We start from the raw sequence: 15625 nt of genomic DNA on the forward strand, positions 1-15625 counted from the left end.
ACCAGCTTGGTTGCGGGGGAAAGGAATTGCAAGAGATGAAGCCAATAATGTAAGTATAGGCATATATGTCATACCTTGCTAGCCAAGCTGAGGAACTGGGAGTTTATTCTATGAGCCATAAGGAGCCACTAATGAGTTTTAAGCAGAGTCAGATGGCAGATTTGCATCTTAGAAAGAACACTGAGAATGGATTGAAAGGGGTTGAAACAGACTAAGAAGTAGATGAGGTAACTGCAGTTATCCACACTTGATCTTACCCAAAGGCCAAGAAGGAATCACAGCAGTAATCTAAATGTGAGGTGATGGTGGCTTGATCTAGAGTCTTGGCCATGGGGTGGAATAAAACAGGCACCTATGAGAACAATTTAGTATTGGAATGCAGAGAGTTATTACCCAGAGTGGGGAATTGAGGAAGGAGAAGTCCAACATGAAACCCTCTTTCCTAGTATGGACACTGGGGTGGGTACCGCTTTTGTTCACTAAGCTAGAATAGGGATGGACAGGGCACACACTGAGGTTTCTGTTTTGAAGAGGCACACCTGGACAGGCAGAAAACTCAAGTGTGAGGTCTGGGCTGGAGATCTCGACAGTAATGGAGTCATGGAAAGGATGATACCCCTTACAGATAGCAGAAGGAAAGAAAAAGACAGGACTGAACCCAAGGGATCTGGACATCTATAGGTAAGGGATGTGCACAAAGGAACTGGAAGTCAGGTAGGAATCAGAGGGGTCAGAGAAAAGGGAAAAGCCGGAAGCGAGAAGTCACAGAAGCAAAATGAAAGAGTATGTGGAAGAAAACAGGAAGACCCACAATGAACTGCTACTAAAACAATGCTCAAGAGATGGAAGGGACCCAGAGAAGGCAGTTTGAGTGGAAAAGGTAGGGTAAGTCACACAATGTGGGAGGAAAGGAAAAGAGCAAATGTGGCTGGTTCTTTCCAAAGGGAAATTAAAGGAAGAGAAATGGAAAAACAGAAAGTTAAAGAATTTTGAAAGATGACTGAATAACACTGGTAGAAAACTGAGAAGGGTATATCACATATACATCTATTGGAGTAATTATGTTTACACATCTGTTTCTCCATTTTTATCTTTGTTCCCTACTGCCTGAGAAATGCTTTGAACAAACAGCATAAATGACATATTTGAATAAATAGAAATAAATAGGACAGAATTTCAAGTACATATAGTTTGTTTTCTCACTGGACTCTAATGAGGATTTTCTTCTCCTTTTTAATTTTTTGTAATGAAGGGCTGGACCTGGTAGGTACCAGATGAATATATGCTACTGAAGATACCCATTATGTCATCAAACTTCATACTTATGGATTCTGTAAGAATTCTGACACTCCCACATTTAAAAATTAAAAAAAAGATACGAATATCTGAATTGAGAAGGAATTAGATATAAATGAAAACAATGTGCTATTAAGAGATGTTATAATGCAATATGGAAATGTGAAACTGATAAAAATATCAAGATAAAATATTCTAATATTTTTGGTTTCTGATGACAAGAGGGAACATGCATTATCAAAAACACTATAGCACATATTTAAAGCTGTCTTTTTTTTTTGAGGGGGGGTGAGGGTAGACTGGGATCAAACCCAGGGCTTCACACATGCTAGATAAATGCTTTTACCACTAAGCTACATAACCAATGCCTAAAGCTACTTTTTAAGATTATTTTTTTTGAGGGGTGTGGGGTACCCGGGATTGAACCTAGGGGTACTTAACCACTGAGCCACATCCCCAGCCCTTTTTTGTATTTTATTTAGAGACAGGGTTTCACTGAGTTGCTTAGGACTTCGCTAAGTCCTGGCTTTGTTCTCATGATCCTCTTGCCTCAGCCTCCCAAGCCACTGGGATTACAAGCATGCACCACCATGCCTGGCTCATATTCATGGTTAAAGCTACTTTTAAAAAATGCAAAAGTAAGAAATTAACATTTGTCATTGACTGTTAAGCTAACTAGTTTGTACATTTAGCAGCAATAAAACAGGTTTCAACAGAATTTTGCTAATCTTTAGGCTTCTGTCTATAAGTATAATCCAGAATTCTCTAATTTATTCATATGGATATTAGAAAAAAATGAACAGCCAAAAGAGAAGCAAGTAAAGACTGTTTTACCTCCCACCAGTCTTAAAGATTAGATCTGCATTAGGCGCTCCCTTTGGATGCTGGTAACGAGGCCGCCGCTCACGATTGGTGTTTGCTGGAGCTGGGCGCTGAGCAAGAGACTGCAACATTTCTGTGATTAGGAGCAAAAGAGAAAACGCTGTTAACTCTTACAAATGTACACCTCGATGAAGCAAATAAAATGTTAGGGAGATCAAGTTTATCAGCCTATTATCAGGTAAGTGACTACAGAAAAATGACCATTATACAAACTACCATGATTACAAAGTACTAAAAGAATCTATCAAGAGATGAGAATCTTTTAATATCCAGTGTTCCCAATAGTGAATTTGCTCATTACATAAGTGTCTTAAGAGACAGTTAAAAAGCCTAAGAGGCAGTATAGAATGACAGCTAATAATATAGTGTTTGGAGAGAGTTTACATTGGTTAAAATCCCAGGTCTGCCAATTACTAGTTAATGGTTCAGATTCCCTAAATATAAAATGTAGATAATAATGACATTCATTGCACAGAAGTGTTGCAAGGATAACATACTTTGAAAGAAACACATAAAACAGTGTTTGGTCATAGTAGGTACAGTTAACCATTTTTATTAAAAATGTTGCACATGAATTGGGAGAGGAGATTCTGGAAGTGGGATTAAAAACCACAAATTATTGATAAAATACAGCACCCCTTCATGCTCAAAACACTAGAAAAAATAGGGATAGTGGGAACATTCCTTAACATTGTAAAGGCCATCTATGCTAAGCCCATGGCTAATATCATTCTAAAAGGTGAAAAGCTGAAAGCATTCCCCCTAAAAACTGGAACAAGGCAGGGATGCCCTCTTTCACCACTTCTATTCAATATCGTCCTTGAAACTCTAACTAGAGCAGTTAGACAGACCAAAGAAATTAAAGGGATATGAAGAGGAAAAGAACTCAAACTATCCCTATTTGTTGATGATATGATTATATACTTAGAGGAACCAGGAAATTCCACCAGAAAACTTTCAGAACTCATAAGTGAATTCAGTAAAGTAGCGGGATATAAGATCAATGCACATAAATCTAATGCATTTTTATACATAAGTGATGAATCTTCAGAAAGAGAAATTAGGACAACTACCCCATTCACAGTAGCATCGAAAAAAATAAAATACTTGGGAATCAATCTCACAAAAGAGGTGAAAGACCTCTACAATGAGAACTACAGAACACTAAAGAAAGAAATTAAAGAAAACCTTAGAAGATGGAAAGATCTCCCATGTTCTTGGATAGGAAGAATTAATATTGTCAAAATGGCTATACTACCAAAAGTGCTATACAGATTCAATGCAATTCCAATTAAAATCCCAATGATGTACTTTACAGAAATAGAGCAAGCAATTATGAAATTCATCTGGAAGAATAAAAAACCCAGAATAGCTAAAGCAATCCTTGGCAGAAAGAGTGAAGCAGGGGGTATCGCAATACCAGATCTTCAACTCTACTACAAAGCAACAGTAACAAAAACGGCATGGTATTGGTACCAAAATAGAAAGGTGGATCAATGGTACAGAATAGAGGACACGGACACAAACCTAAATAAATACAATTTTCTCATACTAGACAAAGGGGCCAAAATATGCAATGGAGAAAAGATAGCCTCTTCAACAAATGGTGCTGGGAGAATTGGAAATCCATATGCAACAGAATGAAACTAAACCCATATCTCTCACCATGAACGAAACTAAACTCAAAATGGATTAAGGACCTTGGAATCAGACCAAAGACCTTGCATCTTATAGAAGAAAAAGTAGGTCCAGAGCTTCAACATGTCGGCTTAGGACCAGACTTCCTCAACAGGACTCCCATAGCACAAGAAATAAAAACAAGAATCAATAACTGGGATAGATTCAAACTAAAAAGCTTTCTCTCAGCAAAGGAAACTATCAGCAATGCGAAGAAAGAGCCTACAGAGTGGGAGAAAATCTTTGCCAATCATACTTCAGATAGAGCACTAATCTCCAGAATCTATAAAGAACTCAAAAAACTCTACACCAAGAATGCAAATAATCCAATCGACAAATGGGCTAAGGAAATGAATAGACACTTCACAGAAGATCTACAAGCAATCAACAAACATATGGAAAAATATTCAACATCTCTAGTAATAAGAGAAATGCAAATCAAAACCACCCTAAGATTCCATCTCACCCCAATTAGAATGGTGATTATCAAGAATACAAACAACAACAGGTATTGGCGAGGATGTGGGGAGAAAGGTACACTCATACATTGCTGGTGGGGTTGCAAATTAGTGCAGCCACTCTGGAAAGCAGTGTGGAGACTCCTTAGAAAACTTGGAATGGAACCACCATTTGACCCAGCTATCCCACTCCTTGGCCTATACCCAAAGGACTTAAAATCAGCATACTACAGAGATACAGCCACATCAATGTTCATAGCAGCTCAATTCACAATAGCTAGATTGTGGAACCAACCTAGATGCCCTTCAATTGATGAATGGATAAAGAAATTGTGGTATATATAGACAATGGAATATTACTCAGCCATAAAGAACGAATAAAATTACAGAATTTGCTGGTAAATGGATGAAGTTGGAAAATATCATGCTAGGTGAAATAGGACAAGCCCTAAAAACCAAAGGTCAAATGTTTTCTCTGGTAAGTGGAAGATTATACATAATGAGGTGGGGTGGTGGGGTGCAGTGGGAAGAGAAGAATGAAGGCACTTTGGATGGTGTAGAGGAAAATGGGGTGGGAGCGGGTGGGGGACAGAAAGACAGTAGAATGAAACAGACAGTATTACCCTGTGTATATGTATGATTACATGAATGATGTGAATCTACATTGTGTACAACCATAGAAATGAAAAGTTGTACCTCATTTATGTACAATGAATCAAAATGCAGTCTGTAAAAATTAAAAAAAAATTTTAATAAAAAAAAAAGTGGAAAAAAATGTGGGAAAAAAACCTCACACAAATTATTTATTTATATAACACTCTCGTATAAAGAGCAGTCTGTTCAATCAGTGCTATATAAATAGCTGCTTTCTGGCTCTAAAATCTGGACACTACAGGAATACCAAAAGGTTGGCTTATGAAATATCCATGAATTCTGTAAGGTTCCAATTAACCCAAGAACACTGGCTATGTATACATATAATTAAGAGTCCTAATTTGAATATGTGCTCAAATCTGAAGGAAGATAGACGAGGTCCTCAAGACCAGGACTCCAAACAGACAAATTTAGTGTTTGTTGAATTAATTTCCACAATTGGCTAGCAATGTAAAGCAATTAAAAATTATCTCACTTGCAAACACAGCTAACAGCAGGATCTAACTGAATTATGGAGTTAGAAAAATAAGATGAAAATTTATTATTATTTTACAAATAAATGAGAGAAAGTGGAGATAGAATAAAAGAATAAAAGTTACCTAATATAAACATATACAAATGTATGAAAAAAGAATAGCAACTTTGATAACTATATTTGAATGTTTTCTCTGATAAGTGGATGATGATACATAATGGGGGGTGGGACAAGAGGGTAAGAGAAGAAAAGACAGCAGAATGAGACAGACATCATTACCCTATGTACATGTATGATTATACGAATGGTGTGAATCTACATCGTGCACAACTATAGAAACAAAAAGTTGGATCCCATTTGTGTACAACGAATCAAAATGCAGTCTATAAAAATAAATAAAATTTTAAAAAAAGAACAGCAACTTTGATAACTAATCTGAAACACTCAAAAAGTATAAAAATTTCCCATTTCTTTCATAAATGATTTCATACCTTGATAATCTTCTTGTTCTTGCCGCTCATTGATATCTAGTGTGAGCTTTTTCATTCTCATCCTTTCTTCTTGTTCTGCCTGTTGCTGGTTCCAATGATTTGCAGCAAGTTGGGATGACATGGGCACATTAAGTATTTTAAACTGAGAGAAAAAAAAAAAACAAAAACAAAAACCAAAGGTCACAAACAGCCTGAGGAAACTGAAAGAAAAAACAGACTTCAAATAAAATAGTAAGTAAAAAAATGAGTTTAGAAAAATAATGTTTTTCTTTCACTGTAAATCAACAATTTATAAGAACATTTAAGAAGAAACAGTAGTATTATTCTAGTAGACAAAATCCATCAGATTTAGATGAGAAGTAAAAGTCTACCAAGTTCAACCTCCATGAAAAGCAGAAATTCTTCAGTGTGTCCTATTTGGAAGCATACCTCTAACAACACGGGATGCCTTTTTATTCTGTAGACCTCAACATGTAGGGTAGTCAAAATACTTCTACAGAAAACGGAATCCACCTCCTGTCAGTTCCACCCACCTCATGAACTACACAAAATAAATCTAGTCCATCTTCAGCATTACTAGGACTTCATATTTCCGAAGACAGCTGTGATTTTCGAAAGGAGGGAGAGGTTAAGTAATAACTATTAAGTAATAGTTCTCTGTTATAGGGGGAGAGTGAGTCCTTGTCTAGGAATGTCTTTGTTTTTTAGTGGGATGGTCCTAGCGTAGGACTGCATATGGCAAACGAACCTAGATGTAAAAATCTGTGAATTTACAGGTCATGGCTCTCTGGAAAATGTTAAGTAAGTTATGCTCACATCTAAGCACAACATGGAGGTGTTTTATAACCTAAATTCTCTGCTGTGCATGTCTCACTGAGAAGAATTCATCTGGACCATATCTGTGCAAAGTCAGGGTTCAGGAAGCAGTAGAACAACCTAGGTGTCATTCAACAGATGAATGGATAAAGAAAAAGTAGTATATACGCACAATGGAATATTACCCAGCCATAAAAAAGAATGAAACTATGGCATTTGCTGGTAAATGGATGGAGTTGGAGACTATCATGCTAAGTGAAACAAGTCAATCCCCAAAAACCAAAGGCCAAATGTTCTCTCTGATATGCAGATGCTAACACACAACAAGGTGGGGGGCGGAGGGGAAGAACAGAAGTTCAATGGATTAGACAAAGGGGAATGAAGGGAAGGGAGAAGGGATGGGAATAGGAAAGACAGTAGAATGAACTGGACTTAACTTACCTATGTTCATATATGAACACACAACCAGTGAATCTCCACATCATGTACAACCACAAGAATGGGATCCTAATTAGAATAAGTTATACTCCATGTATGTACAATATGTCAAAATACACTCTACTGATGGGCACAATACTACCTTTTAGGGTTGTTTAGAGAATTAAATGAGATAAAGTACACAATATAGCAATAGTAGCAGTTCACAAAAATATCACACAGTACTAAGGCATTTAAATAACTTTTAAAAAGTTCAGAATAAGTCTCACTGTTTCATTTACATTTTGAAAATAAAACTTAGCAAAATAAGTCACCAACTTAAAAAAATCATCTTAGAAAAATGAGATTTACAACCAATAATTAGAAAATTAAAATTGTTCATTACTTCTGATGTACCTGTCCTTATGCCTACTTCGTAATCCACATTAGGAGTATATGTATATAATACAGGACTTGTCCTGTTTTTATCCACAAAACAAAAATAATTAAAACATAATTAAAATAGTCATCATTCTTGGAAATAAACTTTATTTTTCAAAATTTAGGAAGATACACAAAAAAATAAGTAAGAGAAAAAGTTCAGCTTGAAATCAATTTCCTGTCAAACTCTTTACATATATCTCTAACATGTAAAGCAAAAACTTCGTAATTGATTTATTCTTCCTAAACAGTAAGGTTACTGACAATCACAGTAATTTGTGAATTTTTTTATTTTCAGCACAACTCATGTTGAAAGCAGTCTGTTATACCTGTATTTCCAAACCCAAGTGCTATGAACTATTAGGAAAGAAAAGTTCCACTAAAGGACATTATAAACAGAACTGGGCCAAATTATCACGACACACCAGGGACAGAGTTTCAAATTCTAGGGAGAAAGATTGCAACTTTCCCTCTTAAAAAATGAGAACATCCAGAATGAGGACTTGAAGCAAAACAATTTTCCAATCTTCCCTTAACAGACAGTTGTGAAAAGTAGTTAGCAGTACAAAAGAGATTATCTGTCAGTCTAAAAGCAACAAAGAGTCATGCAGACAAATACACTAATTTTAAAGATATGATTATATATAAAAGAACAATATCTGGAATATATTAAGAATTCATTCAATTTTAACTTACTGTTTTCATTATTATTTTTATTATAGGCTGAAATTCTGGACAATGTTAGTCTCAATCAAATATGAAATACCTTTGAGAATGACAGCTCAACTTTAGGTCATTTTCCATTCCAACTATCACATAAGATGCATTACTTGAGGTGGCAAGGGTAAAGAAAGAGGTGGGGGATGGGATTGTAGCTCATGGTGGAGTACTTGCCTCATGTTATGGTTTGGATGTGAGGTGTCCCTCAAAAGCTCACATGTGAGACAATGCAGGAAGGTTCAAAGGAGAAATGACTGGGCGGTAAAAGTCTTACACTCAGTGAATTAATTCCAGATGGGATTAATTGAAGTGGAAGGATGTGGCTGGAAGAGGTGGGAATTGGGGGCGTGGCTATGGGGTATATATTTTGTATCTGGAGGGTGCAGTCTCTCTCTCTCTGCTTCCTGATCACCATGATGTGAGCTGCTTCCCTCTGCCACTCTCTTCTGCCATGATGTGCAGCCTCAGCTTGAGCCCTGAGGAATGGAGCCGGCTGTCTATGGACTAAGAACTCTGCAACTGTGAGCGCCCAAATAAATCTTTCCTCCTTTACAGTTGTGCTGGTCAGGTCATTTAGTCACAGGAGTGAAAAAGCTGACTAAAATACCTCTCATGTGTGAGGCACTGGGTTTGATCCTCAGCACCACATAAAAATAAATAAATAAAATAAAGGTACTGTGTCCATCTACGACTAAAAATATTTTTTAAAAAAAGAAAGAGATGAAAGTTTCAGTGTAAATTACATACACCAACATTCCAATCCTCGGTTAATCAGTTATTGGTTTTCCTCTGAGTAGCTATGACTGACTGGTCTCGAATACTTATAAATTTATGCAAATAAAGGTCATATATTCTTTTACAAAACATTTAAGCAAACCTGACTGCTTAATAAGAAATATAGGTAGATAATAAGAAATATAGGTAGATAATTCCTTGATCATCATGAAAATGAAGGCTACAATTCTAGGTACTATTATCTGTCACCAGATCAAAATATTCTGAAATAAAACACTGGTGGTCATTTTTTCCCCTTTATTAGGTAATTGTGATAAAATTTGTGATTTGTCTTAATTCAGTTATGATAAGTCTAGTGATGATGGTGTTAATTATACTAAAGAAAATATAAAGAATACTTCACAATGAATTTCATTAAAAAACATGGAAAATATAAGTTGGATTTTTTTGGTTTTTTTTGGTACTGGGGACTGAATCCAGGGGTACTTAACCACTGAGCCATATCCCCAGTCCTTTTTTATTTTGAGACAGGATCTCACTAAGTTGCTTACGGCCTTGTTAAATGCTGAGGCTTCTGATCCTCCTGCCTCAACCTCCAGAGTCACTGGGATTACAGGTGTGAGTCATCATACCCAGCTAAAATATAAGTTTTCTATTCACTATTATAAGACTGACAATTTCCTCACTTAAATATTCCAAAGGGAAACAATTATAAGTAAAAGATGAACAAAAACACATTTTGTGACTTCTGAGACAAGTTTTAGAAAAGAAAAAGTTCTCAAGTAGTATGTATTTCAAAAGAACAGAAAATGCACAGTAGTAAACACAAATTTCCTATTGTTTCCCCTTCCCCAAAGCCTTTACAATAAAGCTGCTAAGCTACTGTTAGAAAAGAGATACTATTTTATATTAAGTTAGATGAAAAAATGATTGAAATAACTCAAACTAAACTTCCTGGAACATGTTAACAGCAAAGGTGATTTAGGTTGTATAAAAATTTTGAAACTATATATCTATGGGCTGGAAATGAGGCTCAGTGGTAGAGAGCACTTATCTGTCAAGTACATGAGGCCCTGGGTTGATTCTCAGAACCACACACACACACACAAACATATATGTATAAATATAATCTCAAGTTATGATAGATAAGTATCTATCAAACATTCAACAAATCATGACTCTTTATAACTATTAATTGCAAAACAATGATTTGTCTGCGAGTATTAAGCTGTAATACATATATTATGGATTTCATTAAAATAGTCTCAACATTATACAATGGTGCTATTTGAACTTTTACTTTCCACCATCAAAATATTTTATTTCAATTAATTATTCTAATTCACATTTAAATTGAGAAATAAATTACAAACGGCATTAGCCTTTTTCTTTCTCCTAACTACTCTGAAATTTCATTGGTGTAATTTTTTTCCCCTATGCCTAGAACAGAAAGTTATTTCTAAGCACACACTGGGTGCACAAAGAGATCTTTCACCGAACTTAAGAATTAAAGATTCCTATAAGGCAACACATTTCTCACTTGTAGAAAAACCGTTGCACCTCAAGGGCCAACACCCAAAAGTCAAATAAAGAAATAAAAATCAGAACAAAATACACTTTCTTTTTCAGACCACAAAATACCAGTGATATTTCTTCAAATAATGTTCCTAATATTGAACATTGTCCAAAATTCCAAACAAAGTTTATAAGAGTTGAAAATTTACTTTAACCAAGAACTTTCAGTTTTTATTTCATGTTTGCTAATATTTTTTAAAGCTCAACAAAAATATATTCTCAAATTTCACATTTTAAGAAATAGGACTTGAAATTCCTTATTTTGTATAAAGTTAAATGAGACACGCAGTGTTTTAAAAAAATAATCTATCCACTCTGAACCCAAAATAGTCCATACAATTTAGAATTCAGATTACTGAAGTGAATTTATTTTCAAAGGTCCCCAATTTTTTAAGATACAATCTTGATTTATTTTCACTTTTTTTTCTTGTGGTGCTGGGGACTGAACCCAGGGCCTAGTGCATGTGAGGCAAGCACTCTACCAACTGAGCTATGTCACCAGCACTTGATTTATTTTCAATGCCTACATTTTCTATAAGGATCAAATGGCATATACAATAATGAATATTCACATGGACCCCACCAAAGGGAGGAAGAAAGAGGAACACTTACTGTTGTGTAATTTGATCTACAAAAATGTTATTGCAAAGTCCCTTTTTAGTTAACAAAACTCAGGGGTCAAGTGTACCAATGTCACACCATTATTTTAGTAGCTGTGCATGAATGGTAACCAAAGAGTATCTAATTGTAATTGCCATGCATTACTCAAAAAAAAAAAAAAAAAAAAAAAAAGCAAGCCTCAGCCTCTGCAGCCTACAACCTGGGTCTAAGAGGATGGGCAACTGTACAGTGGGCAGTTTCTTACCTGCTGTTTATTGCCTTTTCTCGTTAACATGACAAATGGCATAGTGTCTGCAGACTCTGCCTCTCCTTCCCCGCCACCAAGTGGAGGTCCTTTCCTCAGCTGGCTTTTGAGATGCAAAGGAATAGCAACATCAAGTTGATGTACTTTAACAGATTCGCCACTTCTTTGCTTAAAGACAGAAATTAAAAAGTATATAAATATTCCAAGATATACATGGATATATGTAAATGTAAATTGCAAAGAATTCATTTGGTGCTATATTTCTTAAAACACAACAATCAAAAACGCTAATCTCTTTCTAAAATACAGGTGAACCAGGGATATTTCTCTTCCACTACCTAAAACCTTTACATATATCTTAGAAGGAACTATGTGGTTTGGCCTTGTTTATCGCTCTATGCGCTCCCAAGCACTCACTGCTGCACACCCTACAGAATATCCCTGCTCCTCAAACAGTGCCCTTTTATTTGCCCTCATGGCGCCACATCTGCCTTCATTCTTACAGTCTCATAATGACCTATTTATCAGTCTGACTTGCCCACCAGACTATGCAGGGTCAACACTCTATTCCTGTTCCCCAGCATTTCCTAGCAGTGCTCCATAAATGTTCAAGAATGAATGGAGGGCTGGGGAGATAGCTCAGTTGGTAGGGTGCTTGCCTCATAAGCACAAGGCCCTGGGTTCAATCCCTAGCACTGCAGAAAAAAAAAAAAAAGAAAAAGAAAAAAGAAAAAAATGAATGGAATCTATAACCATTCACATTAATTTCTTGGTTAATAAATCAATTATTCTTAACATTTACACTGAACTTTGCAACCAATTAATTAAATGAAACTTCACTGAAGATTTATTGTGTGTTAGGTTTGCAGATAGATTAAAAAGACTTAGTGAACCCTCAAAAAAGCTGATAAACTTGTTCAATAAGACAGATATATAAATAAATAAATTACGATACACTGGAGGTATGAATCACTTGTGTAGAGGATGGAGTGGTTATCTGCGCCTGGCTGGGAATAGGTGGGTACAGAGATCTGATGAAAGGTTTAACACAAATGGGACAACTGAGAATGTTAAAAACTTTATATGATGTCTTCCGAACATATGGAAAGCGCAATTTGGGGGATATGGAAGAAACTTAAGCAGGGGAAGAACAGGTGCAAATACAAGGACATGAAAACAGTACAAGGTGTTTATGTAACTGCAAGTAATTGTCTACATCCTAAGGCAGGGGGAGAACAACTCCTCCAAACTGGGCAAGTAATGCTGAGAAGGCTTAAAGGTCTTGAAACTGCTCTTCTTAAACAGTCCTTTATACAGGTCTCATATTCAAAAGAATATGAAGTGAAATGGTATAAGGTTTAATCATGTTTGCTTATAAAGTTCGAATTTATTAGTATCTGCATGAAGTAGTCTCAAGACTTATAAAGATGTTTTACTTAAAATTGCAAAGGGTTATTTTAGACAAATCTTTATTTGTAAAGCGTTTTTTTTCTCTTTATTACAAAATTAACACATTCTTTGCAAAATATTTAAATACAAAAATGTATTAGTGGGGCTGGGGAGATAGCTCAGCTGGTACAGTGCTTGCCTCACAAGCACAAGGCCCTGAATTTGATCCCCAGTACCAAAAAAAAAAAAAAAAATGTATTAGTGTTCTATGAATTCTTCCAGCTTATCTCTCTCTGCCCCACACCAAGATGTAACAATTATTAACAGAGTATATTCTTCCAGATTTTTTCTTCCATATACTAATATACACATATAAACACCAATAACCACTATTAGCCATATTATTCTATACTAAATAAACATAAACATTTTTCTCCTTTTTTAACTCTAATTTTGAGCATCCTTTTATACAGACCTAATTATATGCACACTCTTTTTACTGCAAAATTGTCACCACCAAATTAACATATATTTATAAGTACTGCAAATGTCCTAATCTTTCACCAAAGACAGTTTAGGAATAAATTATTTTTAAGTCATACTGGCACAATTTTTTTAAAACTTCACAAAATGGTCATACCCTACTTTTTTGTAAAAAAAAAAAAAAAAATCTGGCATAAAATCTGCAATTATTATGTGGCAAAATGTGGTATGTCCTGTTATTTAATTCACTCCCTACTGATAAATAAGTAAGACTTTTTTTTGCTATTACAAATAATGTGACATCTTTATATATTTAACTTTAAAGAAAACTGCTAAGTAGGGGTACATTTTTAGACCACATGCAAGGCCATTTGATGGGATTACTAAATTTCCCCTCAATTATGCTGGACTGATACACATTTAGCAAATTTTAAAACTACACTGAGCAGGGTGTGGTGGCACATGCCTGTAATTCCAGTGCTCAGGAGGTTGAGGCAGGAGGATCATGAGTTCAAAGTCAGCCTCAACAACTTAGCGAGGCCCTAAGCAACTCAATGAGACCCTATCTCTAAATAAAATATAAAAAAAGGGCTGGGGATGTGGCTGAGTGGTTAAGCACACCTGGGTTCAATCCCCAGTACCAAAAACCAAAAGACAAAAAAAAAATCACACTGAATATTATCACTTTATAAATCTTAGTATCTGATGGTCTGGTAAGTGAAAAAAGTTAACCTTAATTTGCTTTTTTGATTATTAGTAACTTCTAGCAAGATTTTGCCTATTATCTTTAATGTAATTAAAGATTGGTCATTCATCTTTTCTTATTGGTTTGCAGGATCTCTTCCTATTGTGCAGTTATTATCCCACTGTTGCACAGGTGTTATTTTTCCTTCTTGCCATTACTTTGAGTCTTTTATGGCATTCTGTGCTTAAAAGAAACAGAACAGAGTGGTTCAAAAGATTCCAGGAGCTCGAGGTGTAGCTCAGTGGTATAATGCTTGCAAGCTTGTGCAAGGCCCTGGGTTTGATTCCACAGCATGACAATAAGGAACCAACCAACCAACCAACCGACAAACATAAAAAACAAAACAGATTCCATCACTCACTAGCCATGTAATCTTAAGCAAGTTTCTGACCTTTCCAAGACAATGTTGTTTTAACTTAAAAAAAAGAAAAAAAAGAAAAAAAAAGGTAATACTAACAATATTTGACAGCACTGGGTGAAGAATAGATATAGAAGTCCTTGAATCAGAGTCTACATTTGTAATTAGTAAAGTTATCTGATAGATCAGTTATTAATTCTGGTTGTGAAAGTAAATTTTCACATTTATTTTTGTTTACTGACCACTTGTTTAATCCAGTGTTATTTCTGTTAATTGAGCATTTCCCCTTGATGTGAAATGTTATCTTTATCGTATTGCTAACTTGCCATATTTTGGATCTAGTTTGTACTCTTCTTTATTCCACTGATCTATCTATTCCTGTACCAAACTATTATTGTTAAATTTAAAATATTTCAATATTTTATAAAATATTTTGCTCCTTATGTCTCAGAAATTTCTTAGCTATTTCGCTTTTTCTTATAGATATTTTAAAGAATAATTTTAAGTTCATTCTAAATTCACCTTGGCGCTTCTCTTCCCCCTGCAAAAACAATTCTCCTGGCGAGATGTAATTAGGACTGCACTAAATTTAAGAATCTGACTTATGGAGAATCAAAATACTTTTAGATATTGCATCTTCTTATGACAGCTTCATCAAAACAGAGATTGTACAGTTGTCCAATTGATAATGTTTAAAATTTAGGGCTAATACAGGATCAAGTTTTCAGCGCACTAAGTCTATCTCCTACAAAAGTTTAAATCCAAACTTCCCTCCTCTGATCACATCTTTCTATCCTTCCAGCTTGCTTCTTCTTAAGATCTGCAATAAGTAACAATTACTGGACTATATCAAAGGTTCTATTCCTCTGATTTCACTAGTTTTTTACCTTATTTCCAAACACTGGGATGTCTCAGGGCTCAATCTGAACCTGCTTCTCTTCTCTCTCCATACTTTATACCTTGGTGATTAATTTATATTCCATGGCTTTCACTTCAGACATCTCTTCTTATCTCTTAACATTTCAACCTAGACAACTTACAGCCTTCTCAAACTTAACATAGTCAAAGTAGAACTCTTGTTTACTCTTCCTATTTTCTGTCATGGAGAAAGGCCAGTGGCCCAAGTTAGAAAACTGAGTTTCACCTTT

At 35.3% G+C, this 15625-nt stretch overlaps 1 protein-coding gene across 1 annotated transcript in view; it reads right to left on the reverse strand.

Annotated features, from left to right (window-relative positions):
* Window positions 1–2126: 2126 nt before the first annotated feature.
* The window catches only part of Upf2 (UPF2 regulator of nonsense mediated mRNA decay), a 106723-nt gene continuing 93224 nt past the window's right edge, over window positions 2127–15625 (reverse strand). Inside the window, 3 exon segments of the mRNA XM_053743280.1 lie at window positions 2127–2251; window positions 5934–6075; window positions 11503–11670. Of these exon segments, the coding sequence (XP_053599255.1) occupies window positions 2127–2251; window positions 5934–6075; window positions 11503–11670 (435 nt within the window).

Source organism: Sciurus carolinensis, chromosome 12 (assembly GCF_902686445.1).
Source record: "Sciurus carolinensis chromosome 12, mSciCar1.2, whole genome shotgun sequence".
NCBI classification, from domain to species: domain Eukaryota; kingdom Metazoa; phylum Chordata; class Mammalia; order Rodentia; family Sciuridae; genus Sciurus; species Sciurus carolinensis.